The following is a 26,674-nucleotide window of genomic DNA, read 5'->3' as shown; positions in this document are numbered from 1 at the left end:
GTCATCAAAGAACCTAGTTTGGAAAACTAGTATAGGTCTTTAGAAGGCTAGGAGTCCCTATTCTAGACAGTAGAGATGAATCTTTATCTAGTGCCTTCCAAAACACCCGGTACATTCCTACTAGAATCCCTTCTAGACTCTTCTAGAAAGAGAAATAAATTAATGGATTACAAACAGGTAGATTTCCATATAAGAACTTTTTTTTTTTTTCTGAGAAACTTGTTAAAAGGTAAAATATTAAGAAAAAATAAAGGGCAGCTGTACTTCTGTGAAAATATGCCAAAAACCAGTACTGAGGAGGATGAGGTACCCTTTTGCAAAACAGCTAAAGTTAAAATCTGCATTTCTAAAACAAAGCGTATCCTGATATTAAATTGAAACTAAAATGGCAGCACCCTTTGTTACCTTATTATTTCATGTTCTTAATCTTACTTAGGAAAAAAGGGTGTGTGTCTTAACACTAGCCTCCAATCCTGCTCATCTCCTTATTGTTTAGTGCAGTAAATGTCAGACTCTACTTAATTAAATAAATATAGCAGCTATAGTATTATAAATGTATGGTCCTCAATGCCAGTAACCTGATACTGTCATAACATGTATCAGCACTTTACCCAGACACATTTGCCATCCAGAATATACATTAAACTCCCAACTCTTCTTCATATGAAAATCAATTATACCAGTGGCTGGGACTGACATTTTAAAGTAAATCTTATGCATCATAGAAAACAGCAGACCAAAATTTAGCATTCATTATACAGTTTAGTGAGCAAAGGCAGGAACAGAAAGGTCATTGTTGAGTTTCATGACCTTTAAATTCAAAACAATCTTTTTTTTTTTTTTTTAAATAAAAAAGAATCAGGAATTCTACACCAGAGTGCAATAATAATTAAAACAAATTTCAAAAAGTATTTGCCACTTAGTCTTTTATCTTAAAATTCTAAGCACAAGGTTCCTTTTAATTAAGTTTGATATACCAATTTGTTAGTAAGCAAAATAGAAATATACTATACATATTCTTTCAAGTTAACCAACCTTAAACTAGCAATGTTGAAACTGTAAGAAAGAAACCCTAAAAAAGAACTCACTTCAAAGGTAAAGCTTTATATTAAAAAACGTTTTTGTTTTTCCTCAGTAAAAGTCCTTCCAAATAGATTTAAATTACGGGTTTCATTCTACCACATGGAAAACTAAGCAACTGAAAATGAAGTGAAGCACTAAATAGGCAAACGGTATCTTATAGTTCTTCCCTGGGCCCTATAGTTTCCCACATGTCTGTGTAGCTCCCATTGGTAAAGGAAGGTGTTTTACTCATACTGAGCAAGCATATAACAATCAAGGATAAACTATTTTCTTCTCTTGTTCATGTTCCTGACTATATTCAGTGAAATTTTAATGTAAAAAAAAAAAAAAAAATACACGCTTTATAGGAAATTTTTGGAGGAGAGGGGCAGGGTTGGGAGAAAAAAATGTATATACTATACAAATATTACTTCATGTAAAGAGCTTTGAAACAGTGTTGTAAATTGCATTTCAGACACTTCAGTAATAATAAACATACAAAATACAGTACTTTCTTAGTTTTCTGGCAGAGGAACAAAATATTTCATACCTGTTGGAGGACACGGGCTCAGATTATAGGCTCAAAATACAGTAAATTGGCAATAAGAGTGGATTACAGGTAAGAGAGAAACTAAAGAGCTAATCCATTTGATATCATGTGCAGATGGAATTCTGAAAGGTTTAAAATGCCCACTGGAAACAATCTGTAGTATCTACACTCTGAACCAGTGCAAAAAAAAAAAAAAAAAAATTAAAATGCAATTTTCATGAGTTACAAAGTGCTAAGCTCCCCTGAATCCAATGTTACTGATGAACTTGATTTTGACAGCTCTATAATATTTTCAATACCTTAAAACAAAATCAATAAAACAGAAGTTTTGTAAAACCTTTTCCATATTTCAGTGATTTAACTCATTTAAAATGATCAGTCCTAACCTCCTTTGCCACCATAACCCTAATTTTAAAAGGAAAGTTACACTGGTGATAAATTGGCAAAAAATGTTTTAAAAATATCATTTTACATTTTCCTAATTAATTTTAGTAAATGAAAATGGGCACCTAACCAGTATGATTGTTCAATAAACATGATCTATTTTCAAAATATTAAATGTCTTCTAAATCTTAAGTTATTCACTGTCATTTTTTAAAAAGTAGGCTCCACACCTGAAGTGGCACTTGAACTCATGATCCTGAGATCAAAAGTTACATGCTCCACCAACTAAGCCCCTATTCACTGTCATTTCTTAAATCAAAATTCAACTCTATCTCTAATATTTAAGATCAGACTCATTTAGGAAATTTAACTTCCTTCATTTTCATTAGGATTTTTAAAAGACATTCTTTAAACTTGAAAAATTACAAAACTTTCCTTCTGAAATTAAGGCTGTATTACTTTGCCCTTTTAAAATTATGGAGGTGCCTGTTTCTCCCACTATCTGTGGTAAAGAAATCAAACAGACACACCTTTCCTTTAAAACTGCTTATTGCACTAAAAGACAGCAAAACAAGTTGTCAGTTCTTAAAATAAACATGATTACATTTCTATAAAAGATGTTGCCAATACAGTTCTCTAATTATTAAAGCACTATCCTAATAAATATAAAAGGAAGCTGTACTTCAAAACATACATATATGTATATATAAATATATATATACATACATATATATATAAGCATATATATGTATGTATATATATATATATATATATATATATATGAAAATCACATTAAGGTATGAGAGGCAACAAGTAAACTAGCAAAAAAAAAAAAAATTAAAATAAAAAAAAACCCTCAGCAACCCCTTCTCTCTCTCCACCCAATTTCAGAGGCCTCAACCCTAAAGAGTTTCAATCATTTAAAATATTTGCCCTTTATGAAAGCTGTAAGGGATTTTCATGTATAACCCATAGCAACAGAAGGCTTTAGAATACATATCAGTTATAGAGAAATTTCTGAGTTACAACTTCTGACAAAGTTTTATATTTATAGCAGCTTTAACAAACTAAAGAAAAATAATAGTTTAAGATTGCTACTGCTTATATACACATTGCACAAATGGCAAATGTTAAGTTCAGAGCAGGAGTGGGCAGACACTCTCATAGAAACTTCATATATATATACGTATATATATACACACACACACACACACACACATATATATATATATACATACATATACATGTGTGTGTATATATATAATGATTTTGTTTAAGAAAGCAATATCAAGAGTTGAGGACTTAGAATTGTGTATGAGACAAGAGACAGGAGTAGGGTGTGCAAAATAAAAATAAAACTCTAGTTTGCCATGCTTCATATCCAAATGAACCAGATACATGAACATCTGAATGTCACTGGTAGCATCAGGAAAAAAAAATGTAGGTGATGAAGGCGAGGGAGGTAGAGAGAAATCAAAGTGGTGGTGGGAGGATGATAAAAGGGAAAGAAAGTTTCCCGATGGAATGAACTACAAAATACACACACAGACACATATATATCTACTGTCAGTGTAGATCCAGATATATATGCATATGAAGTATACATGTATATATTTAAAATATACACAGATACCTTTCACAAGAATACACGAATGCACATTAATTTTTTTGCACACATAATTGTGAACAATCACTTTGATTATTCATGTAAGGTGTGTGTGTTTTTTTTTTAAACCGTCATTTACTTTTTCTGTACTTTTTTTTGCAAAGATAGTTGTGCTGCCAAGCAACTTGAGGTAAAGGCATTAAAAGGGTTAGACTACAAGAAAGTGAAAACAAAACAATGGCGATACTTCCTAAGGAGACCGCACAAAAAAGCAGTTGGCTGGTTTCATATTGCATAATGGTGCTGTGTTCCTTGATGAAGTAAACAATCTTCCTTATATTAACATAAAAATCAGACCCTGGTCCCCACACAGTGTTGGTTGCTGTATGGCTGGAGGCATTCCCACTCAACTGACTCCACTGGAAACATACGCTCTATGTCGATGCATCTTTCAATTCTTCCTCTCAGAGAATATTCTTGGACTTTTTAAGCAAAGTACATTGTGCGTAAGGTATCTTGGTGAATCTGTACAGCCTTGGCAAGAGCTTGTGGATCTCGTCCATTGCTCTGTCCTGAAACATGACTTCCTTCAGCACTGTAAGAGAAGTGGCAATGAACACAAAAACAAACCCTATTCTGATATAGTAATTTTAGAAAATATTACTCATAGAAAATTTCAAAACTATTTATATTAAAAAAAGAGAGGCTGGCATTATGAACATTTCTATCACCCAGCTTCAATGATTATTAACCCAAGGCCAATTTTGTTTTACTTCTCTCACCTCCCCAGGATTGTTTAGAAGCAAATCTCAGACATCCCATCATTTTGTCTATTAGCAATGATCTCTCCCTTGAATTAATCTGGTAAAGCAACTAAATCACTATACCATTCTAATACTAATAAGCCTAAAGTGCACATTTTAATGGAGCCCTTATCTTGGGTAGTCAGTTCTGCCTATTGTTCCTTTTCATATGGACCACTGAGTCCTCTAACAGCTTGTGGCAGAGAGGCACATACATGGAAACACTTAAAAGAAATTTTGCAAGAAAAGCCTAACATGCTGACCCATACTTGGTTTTGGGTGAGAATCTGTATTTGTTGTGCTTTTATACTACCTGTCATGTTCTTTGTCCACGAGATGGTATCTGGCTCTGAACGCTACCAGGTGAGCATAATACGCTGGTGCAGGTATAGAAACAGATCGTGTACAGCGCACGTAAGTGTGGCAGAGCTGGTAAGTCAGCAGCTGAAGTTCATCTGCAGTAAAGCAGTTATCGTCCCATAAAACATGATAGTGTGAAGGACGGCTGGTACCCTGTAGAGAAGGCAGTGGCATGTTCTGTTGGTTTTTAAACATGTAAATAAATGCTCATCACAGACCAAGTTATATTAAAAAACCAGCTTTGCACATTAGTAAAATAAAACATACTTTACTTAATTGACTCTGGGTACATAGCCAAATGAAATGAAAGCAGAGACTCAAACAGATATCTGCACACCCTTGTTCAAAGTAGTAGTATCCACAATAGCCTACAGGCAGAAGCAACTCAAGTATCCAATGATGGGAGAATGGATAGAAGGTGGTATATATATATACAATGGACTATTATTCAGGCTTATAAAGAAAAGTCTAGGGGCCCCTGGGTGGCTTGGTCGGTTAAGCGTCCGACTTCGGCTCAGGTCATGATCTCACGGTCCATGAGTTCGAGCCCCGCGTCAGGCTCTGTGCTGACAGCACAGAGCCTGGAGCCTGTTTTGGATTCTGTGTCTCCCTCTCTCTCTGCTCCTCCCCTGTTCATGCTCTGTCTCTCTCTGTCTCAAAAAAATAAATAAACGTTAAAAAAAAAATTAAAAAAAAAAAAAAAGAAAAGTCTAACACATGGATGAACCTTGATGACACATGCTAAATGAAATAAACCAGTCACAAAAGGACAAATACTGTATGGTCCATTCATATGAGGTAACTGGAGAAGTCAAATTCAGAGAGACAGAAAGTACAGTGGTGGCTGCCAGTGGCCAGGGGTGTGGTGGGGAAGGGGAATGGGGAGTTAAGTGTTTGATGGGTACAGAGTGTCAAGGAAGATGAAAAAGTTCTGGAGATAGATGGTCTTATGGCTGCACACAATGTGAACGTACTTAATGTGACAGACTGTACACTTAGAAGTAGTTAAAATGGTAAGTTGTATGTTGTATAATTTTACTATAATAAAAAAACCCAGAACATTTAGTTGAGTTCCTCTGTAATAGTTACTATGTTAGATACTGCAGATTCAAAGAAAAACAAAGTCAAAGGTTTCCTTTCTTTTGGAAAACATAATTTAGTAGAGGAGTTAATGGCATCTATAATTTAAAAAAAACTAACAAAAGCTATAGTACTACTGGCACTTAGTCCTGTATGAGAATACCAAAGGAAGTAATTATAGGGCTAAGCCATGGTTCTTCACCAAGGGGAAGGGGAGAGAGGGAGATTTTGTCATTTTTGGGCAGCCAGTGTGAGAAGACGCCAGAAAGAGTCAACAGCCTTACCAAAAGCACAGGGGGAATGGCTAATAGACCTGTGTGAGCAGAGTATGGTGCACAAGGGAAAAAAGATGAAGTCTGAAAATAAAGTTTGGAATCAGATTCAATGACATGCCTCAGAATTTGGACTTCTACCTGTAGGCAGCAGGGAAAGTACTGCATGTTGGGTTTTTTGGTTGTTTTTTAAACAAGAGAGACTTTAGTTGGGATGAGACTGGGGTTTTATTAAAGTAATAGCAATAACATGGAGCCTGGATTAGGAATAGGAAGACTGGAGCACCTGGGTGGCTCAGTCGGTTAAGCATCCGACTCTAGATCAGGTCATGATCTCATGGTTCGTGAATTTTAGCCCTGCGTTGGGCTCTGTTCTGACTGCTCAGAGCCTGGAACCTGCCTTGGATTCTATGTCTCCCTCTTTCTCTGCTCCTCCCCTGTTCATGCTCTCTCCCCCTCAAAAATAAATAAACATTTAAAAAAAAAAAAAAAGAAACAGGAAGAGACTGAAAGCAAGGGGAACATCCAGGAGGCTGCTGCATTAGTTTGAGCACATGATGATGAAGATCTGAACTAAGGAAATGGCAATAGCAAGAGAGAAAAGGAGAAAGATGAGTTAATACTTTAACAAGTAATTTGAGCATCATTTGTTAGATACTGTGTAAGATTCTGGGGATAAAATTCAAATTACCAAATCTTAGCTCCTCCAAATTATAGGCTTATAATGCATTTATATTGTACATTCACATATTCAGTATTTACTGAACACTCACTATATGCCATGTCCCGTATTGAATGCCAGGCGCACAGTAATGCATGAAGAGGAGACATGGATGTGAGCTCTGAATGATAACAGAGGGCTTGTGAGATTGGGGGGAAGAGCATCTCAGGCACAGGGAAGAGACAGAGTAAAAACCCTAAATACATGTGATTCATTCAGTTCTATCACTGTTCTTGTCTCCATCACCATCATCTTTTGCCTGGATTATGTTAAGACTCCTAGTTGATGTCCCCTACACAACTCTTATTCCCCAGGAGAATCTGTTTTCAGTAAGAGTGAATTAAAACACACACATACACACACCATATACCTAACGATGTTCATGTCCAGCTTAAAGCCTCTTAATGGCTTTCCAATGCACTTTGACTAAAATCCAGGTGCTCATCCCTGCCTGACAAGGCCTGTATAATTCAGCCCCAGCTTGTCTCTCTAACCTACCCCCATGTTGCGGTCACAGCCTCCATTTGATTCCTTCAATGGATAACGTTTTTCTACCAAAGAGCCTGCATGTGCCTCTGGCAGGAATTTTCTTCCCCCTTCTTGGCTTAACTCCCACTTATTCCTCTTGATTTTACCTTCAATGTCATTTCTCAAATGTGATCTCCCAACCTAAATCAGTTCCCCACTAAAATCTCTCTTCCTAGCTTTACTTTTCTTTTATTATGCTTATCCCAATTTATAAATATGTATTTGTGAGATTACTTACTTAGTAGGTCTCCCCCCCCCCCCCCCCAACAACCTATAAAAGTAAGGGACTGTATTTATTTGTTCTCTCTGTATACCTAGCATCAACACCTATCTTCTAGGAGGCAGACACAATAAGTATCTGTTGACTGAATGAATGAGTAGTCTCTGCCTTTTGGGACTTCACAGACTAGTGTAAGGGGGAGAGAAACAGAAGCATGGTTACAATGCTGTCTAATGAATGCAATAAAGAGGTATGCATAGGGTGTTCAGGCAGTGCAGAGGAGGGGCATTTGTCTTGGGGAAGGATATAAGAAAGGCTCTGGGAGGAGCTGATCCTCAAGATGAATCTTAAGGGATGAACAGGACTAAATTAGGGAAGGAGTAATTAAGGTAAGGGAGAGACATGGTCAGGAGAGTTATGAGAACTCTGTTTAGAATGGCTGTTTAGAATGGCTGTAGTCCTGTTGTGTTTCTGTGTGTTTGTGTATGTGAAAGGGAGGAGATATAGAGAGGAGGAGAAAAAGAAAGGAAAGGAGGAAGGAAGAGTAGGAGAAAAAAAGCAAAACAGACTGAGGTGTAGCAGAAGTGAAGGGAGCAGGATGCAGACATCAGGAATTGAGTATGTATGCTGTCCTAAGAAAATGAGACTTTACCTTCAATGGATATGTTAGCACGAAATAGATGAATGATAGGGTCTTATGTTTTAATTAATGAGGGAGAACAGATTAAATGGGGGCACTTAGGATCATTTTGCAATTGTACAGGAAAAGTAATAATGAGAGCTGAATCAAGCAGGGGAAGTGAGGATGAGAAGGGTCTGAGAGTGAGATGGTAAATTCTACAGGGTTGAGGGGTGGATTCGAGAAGGGTGGCAGGTGAGAGGGTGTAGTCAAAAACAACCTCAAGGTCTGGAAAAAGTTCTCTCTGTAAAGAGATTTCAAAGTCATAAATATTTAAACTTAAAAATTTAAACTAAATGAAGAACAAATGGAAAGGCAAGATGAAAAGAGAAAAATGTGTATGGAAATCAAATGGTGGATGGTTTCAATGAGTGAGTGACAACAGTATTGAATGCTGCAGAGTTCAAGAAGCAGCAGTGGAAGGCTGCTATAAATTGAAGAGGATACAGCCAATTATAGTCTCTTCTGTTAATATAAACATTTTACAGAAATATAAATACACAGAGGAAAGCACATGGACTATAAGTGTATAGGATGAGGAATGTTCACAAATACCCATGAAACCAGTACCCAAATCAAGAAGTTGAACATTAACTGCAACCAAGAAGTCCCTTTGTGCCCTTTTGTGGTCACCATCCTATCTACTCTGCCTTCAGTAACTGGACTTTTAACATTATAGGTGACATTAAAGATTGTATCTGCTTTTGAACTTTATAATAAATCACATCACTGGATCACAGTCATGTGCCCTTCGGGTATGACTTCCTTGGCTTGACACTGTGTTTGTGAAATCCATCCATATTGTTGCAGCATTCTCTTTGTTGTAGAATATTCTGTTGTATAAATACACATTATTTATTTCTCCAATCTAGTGATTGTGGGCATTTGAATTGTTTGTAGTTTTTGACTATGACCAGTGCTACTCTAAGAATTAACGTACTATCTTTTGGTGAACATAGATATGCATTTTCTGTTGGGTATCTTGGAGATCCTGGGTCATAGAGTATGCATATATTTAACTTTAGTAGATGACAAGACAGTTTTGAAAAATGTTCATGTTAATTTATACTCACACTGGCAAAATGTAAAGTTTCAGTTGTTCTATCCTTAATATCATTTGTCTCTTTAAATTTCAGGTGAGTGTCTTTAGGCTATTGTTTTAAGAATAGTTTAGTTACAAATGGAAGAAATATATGAGAGAATAACTTGAAGGGAAATATAGGATCAAGGAACTGTAGTTTAGGATGGGGAAGTGTCAGCTAAGGGGATGAGGTCAGAAGCTTGGAAATGACTGAAGGTACAAAAAGAAGGATAACTGGTGAACTGAGACCAACTCGAGTCAGGCGAGAGCAAATTTGAACAACACTACACACTGAACCTTTCCTCCTGTGAGAAAGGGGAGAAGAAAGCAGGCGTGACTGACAGTATAGTTTCTTACTGAGGTAAAAGGAAGAGGTCATGTTCTGAGTGTCAGGGCAAGAGACCAAGGTTAGGGCCCCTTGGAAAATGGTATTAAGAGCTAACAAAAGAGGAGTTCAAGGATTGTTAAGCAATAGTGAAGGAGATCTTTGAAGTTGTGGTGATTTATATCAGGAAATTATAATTTAGGACACTGTCTGCTGTGATTCCTCAACAGGGAGCATTTATCTTTTTAGAAGAACTCCCTGTGGAGGCTCAGAGGGGTCCCAGGCTCCCTTCAGTTAACACATTTCTAATAGTATGTCAAGTGGGTTTTTTTCCCCCCTGCTGTCCTGGAAATGCAACTAGGGTCTGAAGGAGAGGACTAAAGGTGTTAGGCACCCCACAGTCTAAAGAATTACCAATCTTTGGAGCCAGCCACCTCTCCTCAAGGGCTCACTGAGAGAAGCCAGGTTAGGACAGGTCTTACCATCAATTCCCTGGTGCTGGCCTCTTCTCACCTAATCCCCATCCTCCCAGTAGAGGAAAAGAATGATTATGGGTTTTGTGAAAACATGGAATTGCAGTTGTGAGGAAAGGTATACTCTCTCTCATGAAAATATAATAAGAGGGACTCCAGGAGAATCCATTATAAAGATAAGAACCTGTTGGAAAGGGAGACTTTTATCTCATGCCCCAGCTGGACACTTCCCGAGCTCAGAGCCCACAGGCCCACTCTGCCATCTCCACTGGGCTGGAATGGTAAGAATTACTATAAACAGTTTTAGGAGCCTAAAGGACTGAAAGTGAGCATAAGGACTGAAAGTGAGCATAAGTGCAGGAGCTCCTAAATACTAGCAGACTGGCAGCAATACGAGATGAGTTAGAGTACCTGAAGGAGGAGGAGAAAGACGTATCTCAGAATCAGGCCATGGTCCCCTTCTCTATTCAAAGTTACCAGGACCAAAGCTCTAGCCTGATCTGGGCAGGTAAAGGGCGGAACAGAGTAGTAGCAAGCTTTGACGTGATTTGTAAATTTAAGTTTTAAAGATGAGTGTGAATTTTACCTCAAAATAAAATGCAGAAGGGAGAAAATAATACCAACAAGACCAATAAAAAGCATTAAATGTTATGGAATTTGGCCAAAATGTTGAAGGGTCTGTTAATCACTGATAAAGTTAAAAACAATGACACAAAAAAATAATCTCTTATACTGGTTAGAAATGATTGGGTTTTTAATTTTAGCTGGTAAAAAAACAAGACTCCAACAACAACAACAAAACAAAACCCAAGACTCCTGTTTTTATCTCTGAGAAGTTTGAAAATTCTAATAAAGCTGAGAAGATGTGTAAAAAACCATCCTCAGTCCTTGTGAAATGTTCCTGGTTATTTACTGACTAAAGTTTCAATTCAGTGTTCAAAAGGAAAACTGGTCCCTAAAATTGCTGGTTAAACACAGTATGGAAGTACCTCTGCCTTTAAGATTCATAATGACCATTTGCCTATCAGTAGCATACAAAAAATCTAGAGTAAAAAAATTCTGTTTAACCAGCATTTCCAGAATTCATCTGAACGAAGAATCTTTTTTTCTTTTCTATAATATTTATTGAAAAGTCACAGCAGTAGTGTTCCATGGGATACATGGACAGAAACACTCGTTTAAAAAATATGTGCTCCAATTTTACAGATTTTATCTCTGGAAGGTACTTTTAACTTTGTTTTGCTAAATGACTGTTACCACCCACAGTGGAAATGTTTGACATTGATTCACTGACTGTGAAATGGAACAGATATAAGAACACAGATAAATGATTGGGATAATAATTTTAAAGCTGTAAGAGTGCAACAAGGGGTTAGTGTATGTGGGACATATAAGACTTTGAGATACAGCTGTTCAGCATAGAACATCTTTCCGAAATTTGTTTTAATCAATGGCAGGTAACCTAAAATAGTTTGGTGCTACATTCTGTCAGACATCCTAGAACAGAGGTTCACTCTGTCATTGAAAAGTTCGAGAAACACTGAATTAAGCTTATGTTCAGGGCACCTGGGTAGCTTAGTTGGTTAAGGGTCAGACTTTGGCTCAGGTCATGAACTCACAGTTTGTGAGTTCAAGCCCCACATCAGGCTCCATGCTTACAACTTGGAGCCAGCTTGGGACTCTTCCTCTCCCCCACTCTCTACCCTTCTCCTACTCAAGCTTGTACTCTCTCTCTCAACATACCTAACTAAATAAATAAGAGGATTCATTTAAAATAAATAAAGCTTATGTTCTACTAAGTAATAAAGCAAACAAATAATGTGATCTTATGAAAAAAGTAAGACTCTTTTAATTTTTTTTTTTTAATGTTTATTTATTTTTGAGAGAGAGAGAGAGAAAGAGAGAGAGGGAGAGGGAGACAGAAAGTGAGTGGGTGAGGGGCAGAGAGAGAGGGAGACACAGAATCCAAAGCAGGCTCCAGGTTCCAAGCTGTCAGCACAGAGTCTGACAAGGGGCTCGAACCCATGAACTGTGAGATCATGACCTGAGTGAAGTCAGGCACTTAAACGACTGAGCCACCGAGGTGCCCCGGAAAGAGTAAGACTCTAAAATTATTTCACTGAAACTTAAAGCTACAAATTGATAAACTCTTTCACATGCTCAATATCTGCCGGTAAATGCCAGAGTTCTCTATGAAGTATTATTATCAAAAAGAAGCAAATGTCAGAGGAAGAATCAAGTATTTAAAAATTTTTGAAGTTTTAGGTTAAATTGAGGACCTAATTTGGGAGATTTATTCTGTTAAACTACTTACATTCTGGTATTTTAATAGAAATAAGCCCCTCTCCCCAAGGTAAGAAAGGGAAAGAAATTTATTTACTGAAAGTTTCATCTAATTTCATGTGGAAACAATTTAGAGTGTAGAAAACAGTGTTTCTTTCAATTAAAAAAATACACATAACAGGACGCCTGGGTGGGTCAGTCGGTTGAGTGTCTGACTTCGGCTCAGGTCATGATCTCGCTGGGTTTGTGAGTTCGGGCCCCGTGTCGGGCTCTGTGCTGACAGCTCAGAGCCTGGAGCCTCCTTCAGATTCTATGTCTCCTCCTCTCTCTGCCCTTCCCATGCTCGTGCTCTGTCTCTCTCTCTCAATAATAAATAAACGTTAAAAAAGATTAAAACAAAACAAAACAAAACACATAAGAGTGGAAGTTCCTGAATTAGAACATTTTGCTGAAAGTGTAGGCTTACCTGTATTCCAGCATGGCTACAGAGGTAAAAATCAAACTCATATGGGTGTGTAATGTCTGTATCAACTGTTGTTCCAGCTGGGATATTGCCACTTCTTCCAACCTAGATTTGTTCGGCCAAAGTTTAAACAAACGAGACAAAGGTAAAGAATGTATCTAAAAGCACTTTTAAAAATGTATAAATATATCAGCTGATCCTGTGTTTCACTACCTTTAACTTGAAATACTACTTGAGCAGGCATTAACCGGAAACCTTATTCTAGTCCTGGTTCCTATTCTTACATAGTGCTGAAAGTGAGAGCTGATAAACAACAAAGAGTTACTAGTTGTCTATTGGTGCTTAACTAGCAGGTGATCCCAATATGGGTGGAGCACGTAAAACTTTTCTTAAAATTACTTTAGGGGTGTCTGGGTGGCTCAGTCAGGTAAGTCTCTAAGTCTTGGTTTCAGCTCTGGTCATGATCTCATGGTTTGGGAGTTCGAGCCCCATCAAGCTCTATACTGACCTTGTGGACACTGCTTGGGATTCTCTCCCTTTTTTCCCCCTCCCCCCCAAAAAATAAAAATAAAAATAAAAACAAATCTGCTATACATGTTCCAATTTATGGTACCTGTGAACAACAGGCACTCTTGAATGTGTAATTTATGAAAACTAGCATTTTCCTTGGAAACACTGTATTTTTAGAGAGCAAGAATGCTGACAACATACAACAGTAGTAACCATTTGTTAACTATGTGCCAGGCACTTAACGTATATTATTTCTAATCCTAATAATCCTGCAAGTCAGGTGTTATTCCCTCCTGTTTGGGAAACCTAGGCTCAGGAATATGACATAATTTGCTGTACAGCACACAATAAAGGGCTGAACTGGTAGTGAAATATGGAACTGATTGCAAAGGTCCTATTCCTTTTATTTCATACTAGCAGTTTTAACATCTTGTAAGGAAGTCAACACCATGATGGCGATGGTGTGAATGTGACTGAAATGGTTCAAAATTTCTGATAAGGAAAGGCTTATTTTTTAAAGTTTATTTGTTTATTTTTGCAAGGAGCCGAGAGAGACAGATTCTGATGCACGCTCCGGACTCTGAGCACAGAGCCTGACATGGGGCTTGAACCCATAAACTATAAGATCATGACCTGAGCTGAAGATGGACGTTCAGCCAACTGAGCTACCCAGGCGCCCCAAAAGGTTCCTAATAAAACACTTCAAAATGCATATGTATACTCACCTCTACCTCTGTATCTCTAACACATTTAAAATCAGTAATTCTAAGTCTAGGTTTATAAGGTTAGCAAATTAGAAACTATTTTACTGACTCAGACATTCTTTCTGCATGCGAGGGACCACTATCAGGTATTGGCATGAGTTATATATAGCTATGTAGCTATATAGCTATGTAGCTTAGCCTTCACTAAGCACAAAACAAAGAAAACAGTTCATACTAAGCACAAAACAAAGAAAACAGTTCATAATCAACTAAATTATGCCTATTCTTAATACACAAATCAAATTAACACGTATAAAAAGGTTTGCTTTACTTACAGAGACAGCAGAATGGGTTCATATCACAGCTTCACTGGTTTCTAGTTGTTCTATCTAGGGCATGGAATTTTAACTACCTCTCATCTATTATTAGTAATAGTATTTAGAACAAAGGTGAAAGAGAAGCTGACAAATGAAGGACTAACATGACTAAACATCAGATGCTAGTAATCATTAAATCTAACTTAGGTTTTCCTAATCTTGCTTCTGAAGAAACATTTGGTTTTTCAGGCACAAAAAAAATTTACATAGAAATTTGGGGTCAAAGGCCTTTAACAACTGGAGGCCACAATAAAAAACTAACACTCCTGCCATCAGAGAGGTTAACAGTGATTATAAGCATTCTGGAGCCAGAGTGCCTGATTTGAGTCCTAGCTCTACCAACAACTAGGCTTGTAAACCTTGTTCTTTAACCTCATATGCCCCAGTTTCCTTCTGTGGAAAATGATAATAATAATAAATACCTCATAGTGTTGTGATGATTAAATGAGTTAAATTTATAACAAATACCTATAACAAATACCTAGTCTGCTATGATTATTTCTTTTTCTCTATTATTTTTCTTTTTTCTTTTCCTCTATTATTACCACAAACACCACCACTCTACAACTAGCCAACTTTTATTGTATGCTTAGCATGTATGTGCCAAGCACTGTTTTAGGTATATTACATATTTTTATTTATTTAATCCTTTTAACAACCCAAATAAGGAAGAAATTAATATCACCCAAACCTTGCTGGGATGGAAACAGGCACAGAGACGTTAAGTTACTTGCCCCAAGTTACATGGAGACTGTAACCAAAGACAAAATATATACCAAACCCAGCATACACTTCTCACTCTTTTCTGTTGAACCCTTTCCCCAAGGAGACACTAACACTTGCAATTCTCAAATTTCTCTGCTCCACAGTTTGAAGGATGGGAATGGAGCAATGGAAATGACAGCAAGACTGTTACTTGCCTATGCTTCATGCAGACAAGAATACAGATTTCCCTAGGTATTTACACCTCCTCCTCTTTCTAATTATAAAAATACATAGTCATACTACAAAACATAAAAATGAATTCTGTGAGGGGGTGCCTGCCTGGCTTAGTTGGTAGAGCATGAAATTCTTAATCTAGGGGTAGTGAGTTCAAGACCTACATTGGGTATAGAAATTACTTAAAAATAAAATCTTGCGGTGCCTCAGTGGTTCAGTCATTAAGTGTCCTATTCTTGATTTCAGCTCAGGTCATGATCTTGTGCTTCTTGAAATTGAGCCCTGCATTAAGCTCTGCAGAGCCTGCTTGGGATTCTCTCTCTCCCTCTCTCCCCGCTTGCACGTGTGTGTGTTCTCTCTCTAAATATATAAATAAACATTAAAAAAAAAAAAAAGAGGGGCGCCTGGGTGGCTCAGTCAGTTGGGCGGCCGACTACAGCTCAGGTCATGATCCCACGGTCTTTGAGTTCCAGCTCCGCATCGGGCTCTTTGCTGACAGCTCAGAGCCTGGAGCCTGCTTCTGATTCTGTGTCTCCCTCTCTCTCTGCCCCTTCCCTGCTTGCTGTCTCTTTCTCTCAAAAATAATAAACATCAAAAGAACAAAAAAACAAAAAAAAAAAAAAGAGAGAGAGACATTCTGGGGTGCCTGGGAAGCTCAGTCGGTTAAGTGTCTGACCCTTGGTTTTGGCTCAAGTCACGATCTCCCGGTTTGTGAGACTAAGCCCCTGTCTAGCTCCATGCTGACAGTGCAGAGCCTGCTTGGGATTCTCTCTCTCTCTCTCTCTCTGCTCCTCCCCAGTAGTGCATGCTCTCTCTCTCAAAATAAATAAACATTAAAAAAAAATAGACATTAAAAAAACAAAATCTCAAAAAAACTTCTGTGAATTTTAAAGGAAGCATTATTTAAAAGTTGGTTTACATGAATTTCCACTAATCACTCTAGAAAGTCCCTAGGTGTTTTTTAAAAAATTATCTATCTATCTACCTACCTACCTAGTTAGAGCACGCACAAGCAGGGGAGGGGCAGAGAGGGAGAGACAGAATTCAAAGCAGGCTCCAGGCTCCGAGCTGTCAGCACAGAGCCCCATCCCGATGTGGGGCTCAAATCCACGAACTGTGAGATCACGACCTGAGCCGAAGTTGATGCTTAACCAACTGAGCCACCCAGGTGCCCCAAGTCCCTAGCTTTTAAAAAAACTAATTCTTACAAGATTATTTTAAAAAATGAATGTACCTTATTCCCTCTGAACATTTAAGACACATAGGAATAGAAAGAACAAGTTTAAAACTATGAGCTTCAGGACACTTGGGTGGCTCAGTCAGTTAAGAGTCTGACTCTTGATTTTGGCTCAAGTCATGACCTCTGGTCACTGAGATTCAGCCCTGCTTAAGATTCTCTCTCTCCCTCTTTTTCTGCCCCTCCCCTGCTCTCTTTCTCTCTCAAAAAAAAGTAATAATAAATAAAATTTAAAAAATGCTTCTCCCAGGGGCGTCTGGGTGGCTCAGTTGATTAAGCATCCGATTTTGGCTCAGGTCATGATCTCATGGTCCATGAGTTCAAGCCCTGTGTCAGGCTCTGTGCTAACAGCTCAGAGCCTGGAGTCTGCTTCAGATTCTGTGTCTCCCCTCTCTCTGCCCCTCCCTAGCTCATGCTGTCTCTTGGTCTCTCTCTCAAAAAAAAAATAAATAAATAAAATAAATAAATAAATAAATAAAATAAACATTAAAAAAAAAAAAGATTCTCCCATCCTTAAAAAAAAAAACAAAACAAAGAATTTCTTCACAATAACAAAAAGCATTAACAGGATTTTGAATACTTGGAGAATAGAACTTGGTTAACAGAAATTCTAGAAAATTAAAAGCAACAACCTATTTGGATGCTTTTATACTCATAATCTGCTAAGTTGAAATCTGCTAGTATATATTGGGACCTCTGCTTGGCAGAGAGCCTCTGTTAAGTGTTCTATGAGCTCTGTTAAGAGCTATCTGAGGTAAGTTTGTCTTATTATAGCATTACAACAGATGTAAAATTACCCTTTCTGTCCTATCAGCACAAAACAATCGAGTGTGATGTCTCTTCTGAACTACAATGTAGGTTATTCCAGGTTGATAGTCTTTTTCCAAACTGATGCAGGCTTCTCGAATTGCTAGTAGTTCATAATATAATACCTAGAGGAGATGAAATGGAAACATCTGATATAGTCAGTTGTTCTCTTATATATGCTTCAAACTAAGATCATAATTTAGTTTCAGGACTTCTTAATCTTATTACCTTACAGTTAAATACACTTCTTTATTCCATTTAAACTATTATCAGAGAATGATGTTAGCAATCAAGGCTTACACATCCATAGTAAGCTTTTTAGAAGGGAAAATCTAAGGAACCATCAAATTTTGACTTTTGAGAATTTTCAACCTAATTAAGGCTTCTAACTTTAGAACTAGATACCATATTATAAACCCAGTATCTGATTTAGCCACAGAATGATGAGATCCCAGGCAACCAACCTGCCTAAACTGTCCCTCTGAAACACCATCCCGATAAAAGATGATACGAGTAGGTTTGAACCGAGTTGACTTATAAAATTGAATGAGAAGTTCTCGAACCATGGAAGCCAAGTCCTGGATGATCTCCTGTCGGGGTCTCTGAACTCTTACTGTGGCACAGTATCTGCTTGGGTGGGCATCCATACTACCTACAACCTAGGTTGGAAAAAGGAAAGAAAAATAGAAATTAAGACAATCAAAGCTCCATGATTATGAGTTTTACAATAAAAAAAACTGAAAATAAGCACATGGATTTCATTTAAATTTGTAGTTTACTATATAACATTATTACTGTTCATTTTCAAAGTAATAAAAAATTGATAATTCCCAGTGAAGAAGAGAATAAAAGATCCAGTATAGGGTCAAAAACTATTTTCTGGGGTACTTGGCTGGCTCAGTTGGTAGAATGTATATGACTCTTGATCTCAAGGTTGTGAGTTTGAACCCCACATTGGGTACAGAGATTACTTAAAAATAAAATCTTCAAAAACAAAACTATTTTCCTATGAGTAGGTTGAACTTTACATTAAAAAAAAAAATCAGGGCGCTCAGCTGGTTGAGCGTCCAACTTCGGCTAGGGTCATGATCTCAAGATTCATGAGTTTGAGCTCCATATCACGCTTTGTGCTGACAGTCAGAAACTGGAGTCTGTTTCAGATTCTGTGTCCCTCTCTTGTTCTGCCCCTCCCTCACTCATGCTCTGTCTCTGTCTCTCTCTGAAGAATAAATAAAATATTAAAAAAATTAAAAAAATATGTTTTTAGTTTTATTTATTTATTAAAATTTTTTTAATGTTTGTTTATTTTTGAAGGAGAGAGAGACAGAGTGTCGGGGATGGGGGTGGGGCAGAAGGGAGGGAGACACAGAATCCGAAGCAGGCTCCAGGCTCTGAGCTGTCAGCACAGAGCCCGATGCGGGGCTCGAACTCACAAACCATGAGATCATGACCCAAGCTGACTGACTGAGCCACCCAGGCGCCCCTGTTTTTAGTTTTAAACTCTACACCCAAAGCGGGGCTCAAACTCACGACACTGAGATCAAGATTAGCATGCTCAGGGGCCCTGGGTGGCTCAGTCAGTTAAGTGTCCAACTTTGGCTCAGGTCATGATCTTGCAGTTCATGAGTTTGAGCCCCACATCCGGCTCCTCACTGACAGTGTGGAGCCTGCTTGGGATTCTCTCCCTCTACCCTCCTCCCTTTCACTCCCCCATTTGCCCATGCACATGCACTCTCCCTCTCAAAATAAATAAATAAATTTAAAAAAGAAAAAAAAGAGGCACATGCTCTACTGACTGAGCCAACCATGCACCCCTGCACTTTACATTTAACAAGATTCTAATTTATAGATGTTGTTGGTATATATAAAGATTAGTAAGGAAAGAGAGACAAAAAGACATTCTTAAAGAGAAGAAGAGAAAGGAGGTAAGTAATAAAGAAGACCCATTCAAACGCTTCATTTTTCTTTATATCTTTTACTCACAGACCTACTGAAGCATAATCTCTGGAACTCAAATATTTAAAAAAAAATGTTTATTTTGAGAGAAAGCATGCATGAGCGGGGGAGGGGCGGGGGGGGGGGGAAGAGGGAGAGAGAGAGAGAGAAAGAAAGAGAGAGAATTATAAGCAGGCTCCGTGCTGCTAGCGCAGGGCTCAAACCCGTGAATCATGAGATCATGACCTAAGCCAAAATCAAGAGTCAGACGCTTAACTGACTGAGCCACCCAGGTGCCCCTGGAACCCAAATATTTTTTAAATGTCTACACATCATTCTAATCAGAGCTGAGTCTGAGAACCAGCTGGTCACTCTGCCTCCAGCTTCTCTTTCTTCCAGTGTAGGATCTATATCAAAGCCATATTTCAAAAATGGAACTCTGTAACCCCATGTTCACTGTACATGTAGTCAAGATGTGGAAACAACGTAAGTGTCCATCAATGGATGAAAGCATTAAAAAATGTAGCACATATAAACAATGGAATATTATATTACTCAGCCATAAATAAGGATGAAATCTTGCCATTTGTGCAAATATGGGTGGACTTTGAAGTCAGAGAGAGAAAGACAAATACCACATGATCTCACTTCTATGTGGAGTAAAGCAAAACATAACAAAATAAAACAAAAGCAACCAAGCTCATAGATGAAGTGACTGGATTGTTAGTTGCCGGAGGCAGGGGGTGGGTGATGGATGAAATGGGGAAGGGGGTTCAAAGATACAAATTTCTAGTTATAAAATAAATTCTGTCATTGAGAGGTACTGTATAGCATGCAGTATGATGATGACTATCATTAATAACACTGTACTGAATATTTGAAAGTTAAGAGAGTAAATCTGAAAAGTTCTCATTACAAGAAAAAATTTTGTAACTATGTATGGTGACAGATGTTAATTAGACTTACTGTATACATCTTTTTACAATATATACACATATCAAATCATTATGTTGCAATTATGGGTCAATTATACTGTAATTAAAAATAATAAAAAATAGTACTTCAAAAGAGCACCTAACTTCCTGTCAGTAATTTAATGCCTTATTACTTGAAACCAAAATATGGAAAATTCTTATGTTTCTCTTCTGTGTTAGGTCAGACTAGAAAATAATCAAGAGTTTTTAAAGAAACGAACTAGAACTTGTCTACTATGTACACAGGATTTTATCTACTTTATCATCTATAGGTTAAAAAAAAAAAGAACTCTAGCCATTTCGTTCCTCTTAATGGTATCTCATTACTAACAAGTAAATCTATACCCCTTTGTGTATGGCACAAAAAGCCACACAAAAGCTTACTAGCCTCACATCTGCTATACTGCATTCCAATTTCCTACATTGTTCAACGTTCTCAACACACCAGGTTTTTGTGATCTAAATTTTAATTTATATTGCTATTAAAGTAGCATCTATTATACTATGTGGCATTTATTACTTACATTTGTTTTTCACACTGGTCTTTAAGTTCTTGGGAATAGAAGCCATATAGCAAAAATAATTAATTAATAAATTCTATTTACAAGACCTCTGATAATAATAAAAGAAAATGGATATTTGGCAGAAATGGATTTAGTAGAAAAGGACAATGACTACCCAGAAGTCCAAAATTTAAGCTAGGCTTAAATTTTCTCGGAAATGACCCCAAGATAGCAAATTCAAAGTAAGTCTTTTGAATTTTTTTTGAAAAAATAATTTCATCTTCTATAAGAGCATTTTTATGAATATCGGAAGTGGCTCAATACTACCTCTAGGACATGTAAAATGACAATTCATGCGTAACTATAAGAATAAAAAGCAATAAAATTTACTAACAGATAAAAGCAAATTTCCTTCACTAATAAAAATAGCTTTGGAATCTTAAGAATTTTAACATTACTATCATTTACATGGACAAATAAAATGTACCAGGTTGTTGTAACTTAAGATTTATGTAAACTTTATTATAAAGGTAACAGAAAACATATGTAAAACATTTTACAGTTTAATTTGTGAAATTTATCAAGTATGGATAAAATATGTTGACATTTTCAAAATGTTGGTATTTGTTAAAAATCAAGGAATTTCAAGGTGGGTAAAATATTATCTGGCTTTCTGAAGTTTATAAGAACTACACTTAAAAGAACTGACAAAACTTTACAAACATAGAGGTGGGCAGAGACATAAAAGGCAAATGTTGGGTGTCTGGGTGGCTCAGTCAGTTAAGCGACCGACTTCAGCTCAGGTCACGATCTTGTGGTCCGTGAGTTCGAGCCCCATGTTGGGTTCTGTGCTGACCACTCAGACCCTGGAGCCTGCTTCAGATTCTGTGTCTCCCTCTCTTTATGTCCCTCCCCTTCTGGTGCGCTCTCAAAAATAAATAAACATTAAAAAAAAAAAGGAAAATGTTAAAAGTAGGAACGGTAGTATTAAAACAAAGAATTCAGGTGCAAAGTATTAGACTGGACAAAGGTAGAAGAATTTTACATTGAAAAAATGTAAAGACACTACTGAAATACATAAACTCTTTAAATAAAAACTAACTGAAAATATATAATCAATAGAGAGGTCAAATAGGTAAATTAAAGTAGGAAACAAAAGACTTGAATAATACAACTAATAAGCTTGATTTAATAAATATATGTAACTTGTAGCCCCCAAACCAGAGAATAACCTTTTTTTTTAAAATTTTAAAATGTTTATTCATTTTTTGAGAGAGAGGCAGAGAGTAAGCAGGGGAAGGGCAGAGAGAGGGAGACACAGAATTTGAAGCAGGCTCCAGGCTCTGAGCTGTTGGCAGAGCCCAATGTGAGGCTCAAACTCACAAACTGCAAGATCATGACCTGAGCCGAAGTTGGAAGATTAACTGTACTACCCAGGTGCCCCAAGGGAATGATCATCCTTTTAAAAAAATCCAAAGACTATTTGAAAATTGCTTCTAGATATATATATTTATAAAAATTGGTTTCAAAGAAAAAATGTCATTAAAATTCAAAAAGCTGAAACCAAAATGTTGATCCTCTAAACTTTAGACAAGATAAACCTAATGACACTCACAGCAGCAATAGAAGGCTTCTTCCCATCACCAGCTGGTGGATGAGTGACATCTGCTCCCAAAAAGATCACGGGTTGCTGGAACACAGAAGGTCTTAAACACATTTTTTAAAAGAGTTAGATAATTCATTTTTTCATAATGCATTTATCTGTTCATACTACTGCCACACAAATACAAGTTGCTGACACAGCACAGAGGAGGTTTTACACAGCTTCAAAAGCCTGAATTACTGTTTTATTCTCTTCATTCATGAATCCCTAACTCAATGAAGTAGAGCTATCACAATAAGTCTATCCAATGTCCTATTCAGAGCAATTTTCTGCCTTAAGCATTGGTGCTGGTGGTTGCAAAGGGCAGGCATTTTTCATAAGAGGCATAAAATGATAAACTGCCTCATATTAATCCCAGTTTGTATCAATCTTTCTGTAATCTATTTACATTTAAACTATGTAATCTCTCAAGGAGAAAAAGAATCATTAACCTTTTCACTGAAAAGGATTACAGGAATCTACTACTCCCCTTCCTGTGGCCAAAAGTATAAATACTTAACAGTCATAAAGTAGTTGGTCAGTCATTTTATTTAAAAAACGATATCCTTTATGGGGTGCCTGGGTGGCTCAGTCAGTTAAGCATCTAATTCCTTATCTCGGCTCAGGTCATGATCTCATGGTTCATGAGACAGAGCCCCTCATAATGCTCTGTGCTGACAGTGCGGAGCCTGCTTGGAATTCTCCCTCTCTCTCCAGCTTGTGTTCTCTCTCAAAAAAGATAAACATTAAAGAAAACCAACAATTATATCCTTTAAGATTCAAATGATTGTCTCTTAGTTGGTGGACTTGATAGAATTCTATACCCATCTCATTTATGATTCTCATCTATTTAACAGACAGCATGGAAAAACAGAAAACAAAAAGGGCTTTTGTGCCAAACACACATGGGTCTATCCTTATTCTAATGCTTATCTGTGGTGCATTCTAGTCAAGATATTTTTTTAAAGCCTCAGTTGCTTCAACTATTAAAAGGAAACCTGTTGTTCAATTCTCAGTCTCTTGCCCAGCACCTGTTTCTAGGTCATTATGTCATTCTTCCTAAGAGCTCTTAGACATGATAACAATTTGACAGTAACATCTGTTGTCCCACTGAAGGTAGCAGAGGTTGACAAGGCTCTCACTTAACTGACATGCCCCACCCAAGACCCTCCATTCTTCCCTTCCCCAGATTAAAGAGGACTATCAAATAATGAGAAAATTCTTCAAGTTGAGCTCTCCAGTGAGAAATACGTAAAGTTCTCAAATACTTTCTAGCTGGGAAAGAGGTTATTTGTATATACTAAATAAAAATGGAGTTGAAAGGGGATTTTTCACAAGGGAATCTCTTAATCTTGCCTTAAATTTTTTTGCTAAAATGTCTACTTATCTCCCATGGCAGGAATCATCAAAAATGTCTCTTACACTGATTTTAGATATAGTGATATATAGAAAAATTAAGATGAAAAGTAATTAACATTTAATTAAGTGATTAGCTTATCTTACCTTTGATGAGGTACAAGAATATTATTGATCCCTCCGAGTTTAACATTTATCTTTAGGCACAAGTTTGAGAGAGTTTGAGGGGATGTTTTTATTACATTCTTTACTTGGACACACTGCGTAGCCATACCCAAAAGTGTATCTCCTACACGTTTCACTTCCGCTATGGAACAAATACAAATACCTCCAGTTAGAAAAAAGGTCAAGCTTCACTGAAAACTAAGCTACTATATTTCCCCCCTTGAAATACATCACTGGATTACAGGACTCTAAAAATTATAACAATACTAAAACAATGCTGTTATAATTTAAAGTATACTGCCTTGAAGATTAGCTTAAATATTTAGTGATAATTTTCCCATTTGTTTTCTTCTTTATGTAAGAAAGTATATTTTTGTCATCATAAAAATAATATAACCATAATAACTGAAAATCCAGAAAGAAAAATATCACACATAATCCCTTGTTAGCATTTTATTGTACTTTCTTCCAGTGATTTTCTCATTTATATTATTTTAATGCAGTTATACTCATAGTATAGTTATAGCATTCAATCTTATTTTGCAACTTTTAACTTAAAATTAGTCTTTACAGTGTATGGGGCACCTTGGCGGCTTAGTTGGTTAATTAAGTGTATGACTCTTGGTCTTGGCTCAGGTTATGATCTCACGGTCCGTGAGTTCAAGCCTTGAGTCAGGCTCTGTGCTGCCAGAGCCCACTTAGGATTCTCTCTGTCTCTCTTTTTGTACCTGCCCCCCCCCCCAACTCTCCCATGTATGCTCCTTCTCTCAAAATAAATAAACATTTAAAAAATAAAATAAAAAGTCTTTACAATGTAAAGAATAAAAGGTCCCTGTAACTTTCCTTCTCTTTGCCATTATGACAACCATAAAGACTTCAGTATACATACCTTCTTTTTTATAAAACACATAGAAAACGTTTCTTTTCAATGTTTATTTTGACAGAGAGAAAGAGAGCAGGGCAGAGACAGAGAAGGAGAGAGAATCCAAAGAGGGCCCTGTGAGCTGTCAGCACAGATCCCGATGCAAGGCTTGAAATCACCAACCGTGAGATCATGACCAGAGCCGAAATCAAGGGCCAGATGCTTAACCAACTGAGCCACTCAGGTGCCCCACACATGGAATGAATGAATGAATGAATGAATGAATGAATGAATAAATAAATTTTAAAAGCAAACCTGCATTCTACTTTGCAAACTGGCATTTTCATTTAATAATGTAGTATATTCTGAATCTTAATATATAAATTGCTATTATTTGTAATAATAACAGTCTGTTTTTAAATGTCATAAAGAATCTAATCAGTCATATACAGATATGTTTATAGCTTGTTCCAGGTTCTCATTATTTCAAACAAAGCTACACAAATAATATCCCTGTACATTTATTTTTGTTTGGTTATGTAACTACAGCTTCAGGATACATTTCTACAAATAGAATTGAGGGGTCAGAGGTATATATATTTAACATTTTTGTAGATACTGATAAATTGCTCTCCAAAAAGGTTTATTCATTCACTCAACAAATATTTAATGTGCACCTAATACATGCTAGTACTGTGTGAGGCTCTAAAAACACAATGTCTTTGAAGATGTACAAACGGCTAATAGTCACATTAAAAGATGCTCCACATCACTAATTATTAGGGAAATGCAAATCAAAACCACAACACGAAACCACTTCATACCCATTAGGAGGTTATTACCAAAAAGGAAAAAAAAAAAAAAAAAAAAAAAAAAGAAAAGAAAATGACAAGTATTGCTGGGATATGGAAAAACTGGAACCCTTGTGCGCTACTGGTAGGAATGCAAAATGGTGCAGCTGCTATAAAAGAAGCAAATACAGTAGACTTGAACAGCATCATTAAATAACTGCAGTTAAAAGACATTTATAAAATACTTCACTTAATAACAGCAAGAATATACATTCTTCTCAAACTTATACAACATTCAGTAAGACAGACCTCATTCTGGTCCAAAAACATAACTTAGCAAATTTAAAAGAGCAGAAATCATACTAAATATGGTCTCAGACCACAGCGGAATTAAACTAGAATTCAGTAACAGAAAGATAGCTGGGAAATCCCAAAATATGTGTATATTACATTAAAAGTATACAGACTAGGAAGGAAGAAATAAAACTGTTTGTTCACAGGATACATGACTGTCTTGGTAGAAAATCCCAAAGAATGAAAGAAACACCTCCTGGAACTAATAAGTGACTATAGTAGGGTTGCATGATACAAAGTAAATATACAAAAGTCACCTGCTTTCCTAAATGCCAAAAATGAACAACTGAAATTGAAAATGAAAAACACAATTACCATTCACATTAGTATCAAAAGAAAAAAAAAGATACACTTGGGTATAAATCTAACAAAATGTGTACAGGATCTATACAAAATTGCAAAATTCTGATAAAAAGTCAAAGAGGCTCTAAACAGAGAGACAGTACGTCTTCAAGGATGGGAAAACTTAACATTCTTAAGATGTCGATTCTTTCCAGCCTGATTAATAGACTCAATGTAATCCTAATAAAAATCTCAGCAAATTATTTTGTGGATATTGCAAACAGATTCTAAAGGTTATACAGAGAGGCAAAAGATTTAGAATAGCTAACACAATAGTGAAGAAGAA

At 36.7% G+C, this 26,674-nt stretch overlaps 1 protein-coding gene across 9 annotated transcripts in view; it reads right to left on the bottom strand.

Moving 5' to 3' along the window:
- Window positions 1–1,118: 1,118 nt before the first annotated feature.
- The window catches only part of LOC106973183 (argonaute RISC catalytic component 3), a 115,427-nt gene continuing 89,871 nt past the window's right edge, over window positions 1,119–26,674 (bottom strand). For 8 of the 9 annotated variants that reach the window (XM_027059679.2, XM_053211362.1, XM_027059681.2 and 5 more), the window contains 7 exons: window positions 24,022–24,181; window positions 22,492–22,582; window positions 17,929–18,123; window positions 17,455–17,589; window positions 12,894–12,995; window positions 4,719–4,918; window positions 1,119–4,197 (listed from right to left, as the gene is read on the bottom strand). In XM_027059679.2, the coding sequence (XP_026915480.1) occupies window positions 4,089–4,197; window positions 4,719–4,918; window positions 12,894–12,995; window positions 17,455–17,589; window positions 17,929–18,123; window positions 22,492–22,582; window positions 24,022–24,181 (992 nt within the window). In that variant the 3' untranslated portion in view covers window positions 1,119–4,088. The remainder of the gene's footprint in view (window positions 4,198–4,718; window positions 4,919–12,893; window positions 12,996–17,454; window positions 17,590–17,928; window positions 18,124–22,491; window positions 22,583–24,021; window positions 24,182–26,674) is intronic. The other variant, XM_027059680.2, reaches the window with a different exon arrangement.

Source organism: Acinonyx jubatus, chromosome C1 (genome assembly GCF_027475565.1).
Source record: "Acinonyx jubatus isolate Ajub_Pintada_27869175 chromosome C1, VMU_Ajub_asm_v1.0, whole genome shotgun sequence".
NCBI classification, from domain to species: Eukaryota; Metazoa; Chordata; class Mammalia; order Carnivora; family Felidae; genus Acinonyx; species Acinonyx jubatus.
The sequence above is the reverse complement of the archived record's forward strand: the minus strand, read 5'-3'. Positions and strand labels throughout refer to the sequence as shown.